The sequence below is a fragment of the Chinchilla lanigera genome, unplaced genomic scaffold (genome assembly GCF_000276665.1).
Source record: "Chinchilla lanigera isolate Chin_1 unplaced genomic scaffold, ChiLan1.0 scaffold00037, whole genome shotgun sequence".
NCBI lineage: Eukaryota > Metazoa > Chordata > Mammalia > Rodentia > Chinchillidae > Chinchilla > Chinchilla lanigera.
The window spans coordinates 12,521,476-12,533,374 of record NW_004955438.1 but is presented as its reverse complement, the minus strand read 5'-3'; the positions used below and the strand labels follow the sequence as shown (position 1 = coordinate 12,533,374).

The window sequence follows — 11,899 nt, the reverse complement described above, 5'->3', positions numbered from 1 at the left end:
GTAACTAACCTAATGGCATTCTTTATTTGCGCTACATCCTCAGCCCTTTTATACATTTATTTGGAGACAAGGTCTTGCTAAATTGCCCAGATGGGACTTGAACTTCTGATCTTCCTGCCTTAGCTTCCTGGATAGCTGGGATTACAGGTGTGTCCACTGTTCCCGGCCACACATTTCTTTACATATCTGCTTTAGGGCCACAGGCTCTAAAGCCAACAAATCAAACCAAACCAAACCAAACCAAACCAAACCAAACCCAAAACATCTCCCAATACAGTAGCTAGAGGAACAGTGGAGCATGCCTATTTTACACGCCAAAATAGAACATCTGGAGCAGAAAGTATCAACAGCCGGGATTAAGGACACAGGCCCTCCCGAGGAAAATGCCAAATGTAGCATATGTTTAAATTTTGAGCCCTCCAAATAAAGGTTTCAAGCTTCTGTTGGAAATTGTGGCTGCTTATAGAAAACAGGCCCAGAAACTAAAAAGGGAAACGAGTTGGCCCCACTAAATGAGCAAGATTGAATGAACAAAGTCTTGGAGAAAAGAGAGATAAAAAGCATCAAGAACTGTCACTTCTGTTACATGTTAGGAAAGAATAGCAGCAAAAGAGGTACAAAGAAGAGCTCCTGCTATTTTGACATAGGTTGTTAAAAGCTATCTGCTAAAACACCACTAAAGTTTGCAGACAGCACTCAAACTATAGACATGTATGAAACAGACACACGAATCCAGGGCCTTTGCTCTTTTTATTGTCTCAGTAGTTACAAAAGCTGTTTTTATTTTTTATTTTGAGACAGCCTTTTGCTAAGTGGCTAGGTTTTTCAGGCTGGGCTAGAACTTGTGATCCTCTTGTCTTGCCATCTAGAGCACTGAGATTACAGGCCTGTGCCATCATGCCCAGCACTACACAATATTGCCCTGACTCGATACACAATATTGCCTATCTCGATAATATCACCCGATTAGTGTTCATGATGGCCCTGAACTCCCATGCAGACAGAGGGTGGGAGGGACAATATGACACAGGTCTGGCTAAGGAGCTCTAAGTGGAAGTCAGGGCTCAGAAAAGTTATTTTCAAGGGAGCAGTTCAGTTGATGCACCCCTTGGCTCTTTTCTCTGTCTTCCCATCTTGATGGGGGTCACGATTCCTGGGGGTCACGATTCCTGGAGCTCCAAGAGTTGGGAGCAAGCTGCTATGTCAGCCTGCCACAGCACAGGTACAGAAGGACACTGGTGGCCTCATGTGGACCTATGCACTTGCGATGTGAGAAGATCATTTCCATGAGCCTACAAGCAGTAGGCTATAAGCAGTGCAGTAAAACCCACAACTGACATATTTGTCATTTCTTTTGTAACTACTGAGACAAAGAAACAGTACTGCAGACAACGAACAGAAGCAATACTCTTGGAGGCTGTGGATGTGGGCACAGGGGCCAGAGAAACATCGGGCATACAGCACTGAAGAAGCAGGTAGCAAATGGACAGTTGCTTTTGCTTTTCTCCCCATACTCAGTGCTAAGTGGGGCATTATTTTCAGACCCACATAAGAAAAGAAACTTTCCTGAAGCTTAATTTTCTTGACTTTACTTTCTGTTTGAAAGCAGAAACAAAGCTTCAAAAAAATCCTATGATTTTAAGTAGAAGATCAACCAGAGCCCAAAGGTCCAGATGTACAAGAAGAAAGGAAGTAGAAATGCACATAGAGAGACAAGAAAGATAAGTCCTCAAAATCAGTAAGGAGAAAAGGTTAGGGAGGGAATGGGCTCTTGGCTGTTAGATGGGATGATATAGGTAGCTTCCAAGGATGTAAATATGTTGCTTCCAGGGAGTAAGATACATAGAAGATTTGAGAGGCATTTGGAGGGAATGAGTTGTTTCAAAGATGACAGATTCCATATCATCCAGAAAGGGCATCTCAATTTTGTTTATAAACATGAAAATACCTGGTTTCTATCCTCAGGTAGTTTAGATAAGATTTTCTTCTTGACCACATTTAAAATGACAAAAAGAATACCTAACCCAACATAACAGAAATACAGTACTGAAAAGAAAAATAAGGAACATAGAGAATGAAGGAGAGTAATAGAAATGAAACCTAATAGTAAATGCACCAAATTTCCTTACACAAAGGAAAGTCTAAAGCTAGTTAAAAAAAAAAAAAGACAAAATATATTACGGGGTTACTTAAAACAAGTACTACAAACTACAACTAAAGAAATGATCTAAAAGTCAGCAAATATCTACTACCAGGCTGATGTTTAGGAATATCTATGTTTAAAAACAGACGTTATTGCTGGGCACAAAGGTATATGCCTGCAATCCTAGGTCTGCAGGGCCACAAGTTCAAGGCCAGCCTGGGCAACTTGGTGATACTCTACTATAAAATAGAAAATAAAAAAGGGTGTAGCTCAGTGGTTGAGAATTTGTCTAGCATGCATGAGCCCCTGGGTCCAATCCAGTACTGGAAAAAGTACTGGAAAAAGAAAACATATTAGCACATAAAGCATGAAGAGTAAACAAAGGTAATACTAGAAAAATAATAAAATATATACAAGTGGCAAAAACTACAACACTGAACTTATATGCTCTAAAACACCCAGCAAAATATTATTTTGGCTTTGTTTGCTAGTTTTGGAGGGTGGTTGCAGATACTTCCTCCAGCTACAAAGTTCTCTAACATTATAGAAAAACCAGCTACAACACATATATACAGACACTAGAATACAAGGAAATACTTGAAAAACAGAAAAGGGATTATGCAACATATGCATTCTAAATCATTATGTAATAATTTTAGTAATATATCAAGGTTTCATTGTATAGTTAATCTTTTAAAAAGCAGTCTTTTTTGAATAACATTTGAAACAAGCTAAAGTATAAACAGAGACTAGATGAGAATATTTATCTTAACCACGAAGGGGACCTGCTATGAAAAACTAGGAAGACCCTGCCAGTAGAGAACTGTTTTTATACATATGCCAAAAAACTTTGCGTCAATAAGATTGTTGACTATGATACTCCTCTTATTACAAAGATTTGTGTTATTATCTGTTTATTTTTTGTAAGAATTTTTTGGTTTATGTCTTGTACTCTGAGTAACCACTCTGGAGTTAACTATTATTATTCTTATTATTTGATTATGATATTTTATGGCACAAATTATATGGCCAAATTAATGGAGATACATATACATATATATATATATATATATATATATAATTTCCATATATATGAGGATAATAACTTGAAGATTGTCCTTAAAAGTACCACAAAAAAAACCCATGGGTTCCTTGAAACACAGTGTAAAAACCACTGTTCTGGTTGATGAGCAGGATCAACACCACTGTGATAGTCATTAGCTGCTGAATCCAAGGGAAGACCCAAGACAGATAACCTCGGTGTCAACCTCCCCAGAGCTTACAGGCAAAGCCAGCGAGTGGCTCTGGGATCAAGTATGTTTAACTGGAGATGAAAGTCCAGGGCAGGCATCCCTCATCGCTATGATGATGATAAGGATATTACAACCTTGAGGGGCCTGTGTAACATGACGATGGAAGGTGTGAGCTGCTGTCCACGTGGCCTCCTGGGAGCGAAGCAGAACATTACTCAAGCCTGATCCTGTGGTAGTCCAGACCTGATAAGATCACAAATCTCCCCCAGAGGTCAGTTAGCCAGACTACTCCTGCCTTCTTATTTGCACAGGGCATGCAAGGGCTACCACAGCTGAAGAAAGAGGTTATGGTGTCTTTGGTTAGTAATTCTTCCCACAAGTGGCAAAGGAAGAAAAGGCAAAGAAATAAATTTCCAGTGCCAGCTACAAAGAGATGGCCATGTTACTTCCAGCTGGGTAACTTCAGACTCTGAGCCTCAGAACCTCTGCTTGTCACAGGAGAATGTTAATAGCGCCTACCCTATGGAGTTTTTAGAACTATTAAACACATAAAAGGACCTGTGTTTAAGACTAAGTTTGGCCTGCAGTGAGCACAAAATAAGTTTCACAGGTTTTATTATACACAATAATTAAAAACCCACATATACCCACCAAGTCAAAGTATTTGAGGACAAGCAACTCTACAGTAATTCACACACATGAAATTATTAGAAAATACATAGGAAGCAACCTACAAGGAAAGAAAAAACAGAATAGCATGTATTTGGGGATGGCTGCATCATGTGTAACCATGACAACAGGAAGAATTTTTTTTAACATTTTTTGGTTTTTTTGGGTTTTTTTCCTCTGGTACTGGGAATTGAACTCATGACCTCGTGCTTGCCAGGCAAGCACTGTGCCACTGAGCTAATCCCCAGCCCCTGACAACAGGAAGAATTAAGAGAATACAACTGTCCCTCTTACATTAAGAAATGGGTGAGTGCGCAGTGAACAACTAATACGGAAGCTTCACCCTCTAGGGTGATCAAGGGTCCCACATGAAGAGGTACTTGGATGAACGGTGCTGTTACTGAGCAAGAACTTTCAGGGCTTCCTGTCCTTCTCATTCTCCAGGGGAGAAGCCCACAGCCCCCAGATGATTCAAGATTCCAGCTGGGAACCTTGAACTCCTCAGACCCAAATGGTCACCCTAGTGGTTTTAAAATTAGAATGTTACATCCATGGAACTGATTATGATGGTACACGCCTGCAATCCCAACCCTCAGGAGGCTGACACAGAAGGACTGTATGCTCAAGGGCAGCCTGAGCTACACAGGAATCACATCATTAAGCCAACATAGGATTCTCAGAGGGGACAGTAGGGGCTGGGGATGTAGCTCATGGCACAGTGCCTGCCTGGCAAGTACAAGGTCCTGAGTTTGATTCCTGGTACTGAAAAACAAAACAAAAAGGAGACAAACAAAGTGGACAGTACAAGCTTATGAAGTTTTGCAAGATGGCTATCAAGAGGGTGGCCCTCTTACCCCACCTTGAGTGAATACAAACCCTCCTCAGCTCCTCTCTCTGTCCTTTATTTCCCAGGACTCTGTGTTGCTTCTCAGCTAGAATTCTAAAATACAGCTGCCACTGTTCACATGGAACAGTACGTTAAAGTGCTTTCAAAACTACTGCTATGACTGGAAATGCAGCAGCTGGAAAAATACTGAATAAAGCTTGCATTCTGTAGGATCTGGATAGGAAAAGATTTTCTAAACACAAAGATAATGGAGGAAAGTACAAGAAAAAGACTGAAAAGTGAAAATAAATGTAAATGAGAAGTATTTCTCTTTCTGAATGATAAATAACAGATATTGAACAGAAAACAAAGGACAAAAAGCATGATACTAACATTTAGCCTTTGGATGAAGGGCTAAAATCCTTCAAATATAAAGCACACACATACATTAACATACCACCTCCCTGCTTCCCGTAGAAAAATGAGGAAAGAATTAACTACTTGATTCAGAGAAGATGAACTTTTAAAAAAAATAGATATCTAAAGTACCTTTAGTAAATATTTAAAAATTAGTCAACTTTGGTATAAAGAAATTTTAATTATGATTCATTTTTACTTAATTACAACACTATGTCCACCTGTTAATGGTAGTATGGAAAGCAGTAAGATACAAAAAATATTGTAATGATTTTTAGGATGCATCTTTTCCCAATGTTTTCATATTTCCCAAATTGAGATGCATCTCATACTGCTGGCATGTCAGGATTTAACTGGCAGTTTTTCTTTCCTAATGGCATGATAAAACAGCACTTTAGGTTTAATAATACAGTATGATACACCAGAATATTAACAGTGATTTTTGTTGGATGGTACAATTATGGGTGATTTTCTACTTTTTTTTACACTTGTCCCATCTGCTATGGTTTCATCTCCTACAAAACTCAGGTTAGAGTTTGTGAGGTATGCGGAGGGCATAAACTTGATCTGAATAGCTGACTACAGGGGCAGTTGGGAGGAGATCAGAATTAGAAAAGATCATGAGGGTGGGGAACTGTGACTGAATTCTGGTGGCTTTATGAAAGAGACCAGGGGACACAGATACATTTGCTTGTCTCTCATGACAAGACACTCTGTACCCAGGAGGATTCTGCCAGGAAGAGGCCATTACCAGATGCAGACCTTGACCTTGAACCAGAAATGTGAGCCAAAATAAACCCCTTTTCTTTATAGTTTTTCCAGCCTGCGCTATTGTTTCACTAGCACTAGAAAGAGAACTAAGACACCAACTAGTGTTCTTAATGAATATGTATCTATTTTATCATCAAACAGTAAACAAAATTCGCTTCTAATCCTGAGTCTGCCACTTTAGAGCTGTGGTGTTATGCAAGACATTTACGTCCTCTATGTCTCAGTTTCCATATTTGTAAGACGACATTAAGGACTTAAATGCCTACCTCATAAGGTTTGCACAAAATACTTTGCAAAATGTAAACTGCCAGTTGGTGTGTGATTCAAATCTTGACACCTGTGAAACACCCCTTACCACCGATGGGATGTTTTTATTTTTTTCTGAATGGCCAATCATCCTGGCTGTTAGTTTATAACTTGATGCAGTAAAACAGTGATTCCCAGTTTTTTTTTTCTTGTGTGGGCCTCCTATAATTTGATTTCAAAAGCTCTTGCCTTAGCCTTGTTTCCATGTGGGGAAAATAGATTCCCCCCAAAATATCCAGTTCGGTGCCACTTAGATGACACAAAGAGCAGGCTACAAAACATACCTGCCAGCTCAGCCCTGAACCCCTAAGAACCTCACAGGGCAGTGCTACCCAACTGCTAATCATGAACCACACCCAGGGCCAAATGGGCACCAGTGGAACTGTTTTTGTTCAGTTAAAATGAATAAAAACTCTTGTTGAAAATCTGCTCATATACTTTGAGAGGTAACTGCAAGGCAGGACTCACATACTGTGTGTGAGCTTCTCAGAGGTGCATAAGCTGGGATCATCTTGTCTGCCCAATCCCAGCATATCGCCACATTGGGATCATGCCTCATTAACTTGCCCCTTGGTATACTTGACTTCCGGCTGGCAAGGAAGCTAGTGGCTGATGCACAAGCTCATTTCCATACCAGCCTGGGCACTTGTCTGTGTTGGAAAGCACAGGGGGCTTGACCTTGCCGGCAACACCAAGGCTGAGCAGCTGGAGTCTGCAGGGCTGTTATCTTGTGATGTCTCTACCTTTCAGCTATTGTGAATAATGCTGCTAAGAACACGGGGGTACAAATGGCTGCTGAAATAACTAATGAAGAACAGTAAGTGCTGTGACAATAGCAAGGAGTGAAATAATGCAAGAAGGAAATGCTAAGAATGAGGAAGTAAAAATAAGCCCACATATACAATGCTGTATTCTTTTTAACTTGCATTCCCTTACACAACCTCATTGTCCCTCGAAAGAACCCTGGATGGAGGGCAGGCTTAAGAGAAGGCGTGGAGGGGCAGGACTAGTGATTAACCAACAACTACAATGTGCGTGATTTCACTCCTGAAGAAAAGGCCTCAAAAGGGTTAAGAAACTTGGCCAAGTTACTGCAGTAGGACCCAGTGTTCCTATTCTGGACTCTGCGGCCAGGTCTTGTTCTACTTCACTTGCTACATTATTGTATTTGTGGCTCAAAAGCCTGTGTTCCTACATACCACCAGCCCTTGCCCTTCTGAATTTCCAGTGCCTCGAAGGTCACCGGTCCATACACAGACCTTGCTGCTTCCTAACTCCACATCCATAGGAGCACCAAGAAGGGGTTTGTGATGGGGAGGATCCAGTCCCCTCAGTCTTCCATCAAGACTAGTTCAAATATAATTTAGCAAAAAAAATCCTGTACTTGCTAAACAAAACACAAAGCAACACCTCCTAATCAGGCTGTCCACCCAAGACTCCCCTCGGAGACATTCTAGAGCTGTCTGCTGAGACGTCGGAGGTGACACGATGAGGGATTTGTGAAATACTCCTTAGAGAGTCCAGCAGATACCGAGCTGGAGGTGGGAACCATGGGCAGACATTCCTCTTTTATTCCCTGCGGGGCCTGGGGCTTCTCACGTCACTGAGGCTCCTCTGAGATTCTCTTTCCAGATGCCCAGTTACTGTGTGGTATCATCATGGCCCACTGCTGGGCATGCACACCAGGCTGGGATGCCGGCTGTGAGTGGGTCATTCAGTACGAAGTACTTCAGGTAAAGCCCACCTGTCCCCAGTCATACCAGTTCTCCCTGCTTCCCCTCCCCCTGGCCAGCTGAAGCCTGGGCTTCCTGAGGTAACCCTGGGAGGTGTTCTGTGAGGAATCGGGCCTGGGGATGGCTCTTCCTACCTGCTGGGCCCTCCCTGTCAGATCCACAGATCGTGTACATAACATGGGGATGTGTGGGAGCCTCAGTTCTCCTTGTCACTGCCTCATTGCCAAGCCCTTCTCAAGAGCACAGGGGGCCCCAGCTACCCACGTGGCCCCTCCTGCCACGAGGTGAGCAGCTGCAAGCCACTTCCTTTCTCTCTGTATAAACTCCCATCCTATTGCCACCCACACTCTATCCTTCCTAGCATTTCTAGTGCATGTCCCCATCCTCTAGCCACTAGATTATGCTTCAAGGGTGAACAGTCTTCAGGGATGTAGTGCAAACACACACACACACACACACACACACACCATCGTTTCCTTTCTGGAGAATAGAGGCATAACTGAAGGTACTGGGGCTATGTGTTTGCTCCAAATTCAGTGGTTCCCACTGCCTCTTGGTAAGTTCTGATCCCTTAGTCTGGCAGTAAGGGCCCCCTCACTCCTTTTAGCCATCAGACACTCCTAGCTTTACTTCCTTCTGCTGCTCTAAGGAGATCAGCCAGCCATGGGGCCCCACAAGCAATTCTCTCCTAACCCAGAATGCACACAACTTTAGGCCCTAAACGCAAGTCACAGTAAATACTAGTTTGTTCAGCCCAAAGGTCACTTCTTCTTCCCTGGTTCTTCTGAGCAGCAAACATTTTCCCACCCTTCACAGCCTCATTCACACTTTTGCCTCCTCACTTTCCATCTGGAATTCTATCTGATTTTCTCTGTAAGTATGAAGTCAGGGATAGAATTTTCTTAAATTGAGGTTTTCCCTCCCACCAGTGACTGTCCTTAATGAACGTCCATAGGTTCCTCTTATTGTTAGCTTTCCCCCCAGAGTTCATGAACTCAGCCCTGTCTCTATAACTAGAGCGAAAATCTCTAGAGCACAGCTTCCCCAATTTAAGGATCGTTCAGATCTCCTGGGAGCAGGGAAAAGGAGCATGTGACTCAGGCGGTCCGAGCAGGGGTCTCCTTACACTGCCTAAGGAGCTCACAGGTGCTGCAGCCCGCGGTCCAGTTAGAGTAGCAGGAAGGCACGAACACCTGTTGATCCGACAGCAGCCAGCTCACTTGCCGGGGCGGGCCGTAGGTGAACGGGAGGCTGAGAGGCTAGCACCTGTCCAGCAGGGAACGTGGAGGCCGCCGGTTCACTTACCTATGGTGGACACGACAGTGCCCACGAAGTAGAAGGCGCCGGTGAAGTCCCAGCGCGGGCGGACGTTGTCCATGCGGATGCCGGCCCTGGTGGCTTCCTCATAGTGGCGCAGGAAGCCGCGCAGCTCTTCTCGGCTCAGGTTGTGGCTGCGGCTGAAGTTGGCCAGGCGCTCCTCCCAGCGCTGCTTGGCCTGGCGCTCGTGCGCCAGCTCCAGCGCCGAGAAGACCGCGGCGCCGCCCAGGAGGTAGAGCAGGATGAGCGCGGCGAGCAGCAGGAAGCGCGCGTTGTCCTCGTTCAGGTGGCCCGGGGTGCAGCTGCAACCTCGGCCGGCCATGGCCCGGCCCAGGGGCCAGATCCCCGCGGGACGCCGGTGGGCGCCGGTGGACTCGCGCCCACACCCCGGGGAGGGTGCTCAGCCGGCTCCCGGGCGCCCTGCGGCCGGCTCGCCCATGACCACCGCACGCTCCCCGAGGCCGCGAGGATCCCTGGGCTGCCGCCTCCACCCCTCTCGCGGCCCCAGCTCCCCACGTCCGCCTAGACTCCTGGTTTCGTATCCGCTTTGTCGCCGCCGCCACCACCAATCCCCCCTCCCGCCCTGGAGTTCTCCTTAGCGCGAAGATGTGAGCGCGTCCGGGCGCAGAGTCGCTTCTGCTGGGCGAGAGGGTGCGTGCGCTGGGTTTCCACCCCGGCTCAGATTGGGGAGGGGGCGTGGCGCATCTTCTCTGCAAACTCCGGCCGATTTAACTTCCCAGGCAGCGAAGGGAGAGGGTGAGGGGTCCCCAGAAGTCGGCGGGTGAGCCGAGCCCAGTGGCCTGGGTCTCTTTGACCATCGCTTCTTAAACCGCAATGGCTAGGACGCGGGGGCGTCTGCTGGCTATCGAGTTGCCTCCGCAGATGGATCCGCGGTGGTGCGTCCTAGAGGCGGCGTCGCCCCGATCCTCGGGCTGCCCGGGCTTAGAAGCAGCAGCCGGTCCGGAGCCGGCGCACCGACCGAGGGACCGCGCGGAGCTGCGTTGCAGGCTCGAACCTGCTGCCCGGCGCCCACGCTGTGCGCATCCAGCAGGCAGACGCGCTGGGGAGAGACCAGAAAGGAAGGGTGGGACGGGGGAGCGAAGGAAGTTAGGGGCAGCTCCCCGGACACCCTCCCTCCCCTTGCCCGGGCCAGCGCGCCCCTGGCCTCGGAGTCCTGCGCGGGAGCGTCCCCTGCCCCCACGGGTCGGCTCTGCCAGCCCGGCTCCCGAGAGCACCCAAGGACAGCGGCCTGGCGACCGCGACCCCTGAGGGCGCCATCGCTTCCACTGAGCTTGGCTGCCTGCGGCTCCTTAGTGTTGTTTTTGCGCCGCAGGGGCTGCACACAGCGCGCCCCTACCCGGCGCAGACCACCCGCAGTAAACCCGGGGCGCCTTCCCAGAGACCCACCTTCCGTGGGCGCCGGCGCCGACGCCGCGGCTGTGCCCAAGTCTCACCTCGCGGGGAGCAGCCCTCCGCTCTCTGGCAGGACTAGCCCTCGCTCTCTCCTCGCGTGGCCCGGCCGGGCCCTGCCTAGTGGGGCGGGGAGTGGAGGTCGGCGCGCTCCGACGCTGCAACAGGTGGAACCGCGCGGCTGCCAGCCGGAGCGGCTCCACCCCGTCCCCGCTTCTCGAGCGCCCGGCCGCCTCCGCCGTCGGTGCCCAGCAGACCCCCAGCGCCCGGCAGTCCGACCTCCGGGCGGCGGTGCTCCCACCCGGGTGCGCGTATCCCGGGGGTGGGTGCTGAGGAGGCGGGTCGGAAGCTTAACTGGCCTGCGTGGGTCCCTGCGGCGCCGGGAGAGGGCGCTCTGTCCCCTTCGGGACATCTCGCCCCCACCGTGTACCCAGCCCTGCAGGACTCCTCCGGACCACCCGCTCCGGGTATGAGAGAAAGAAAAACGGATGCGCAGAGGAATGGATACGTGGGCATGTGGGAGCTAAGTGCAATTTCCCGGCATCCGGAGAGAGTAGTCCCAGGAGACCCACCTACCCACGACACTCATCAGTCTGGCTTAGTAAATCAAGTGATTTTGATGAAACATAGCTCTGGCGTTTTTCATCAAAAGGCCAGATACTGCGGGTAGTCCTCTCAGGCTCTCAGACGTCCCTCTTTTACATAGCTTATTGGAGGGAGCTTTTGGGTAATAGTGAGTATAGGGGAATGTCTACATACCCAGGGTCAGTGCTGTAATTATTTTGTCACATTTTATTATGAAAATTTCAAACATACCAAAAAGTGAGACAAATTTTACAGCGATCCCCGCATACCCACCATCTGGATTCTACAATTAACATCACACTATTCTGTACTTAATATCTATCTGTCCCTCTTATCATCCATCAAAATATTCATTTAGGATACATTTCAACAAGGTGTAGACACACCTGTCGGGGCTACTCCGGAAGTTGAGACAGTAGGATTGCATCTCCTTCCCCATTGGGGGTTGAACCTAAAGCCCGTACACCGA

General features: G+C 47.3%; 1 protein-coding gene across 1 annotated transcript in view; it reads right to left on the bottom strand.

Annotated features, from left to right (window-relative positions):
- Kcnk13 (potassium channel, two pore domain subfamily K, member 13) overlaps positions 1-11,312 on the bottom strand; it is a 138,016-nt gene extending 126,704 nt beyond the window's left edge. The window contains exons 1-2 of the mRNA XM_005390280.2: positions 10,843-11,312; positions 9,424-10,495 (exon numbers count right to left, since the gene is read on the bottom strand). Coding sequence (XP_005390337.1) covers positions 9,424-9,757 — 334 coding nt within the window. The 5' untranslated portion in view covers positions 9,758-10,495; positions 10,843-11,312. The remainder of the gene's footprint in view (positions 1-9,423; positions 10,496-10,842) is intronic.
- Between the last annotated feature and the right edge of the window lie 587 nt (positions 11,313-11,899).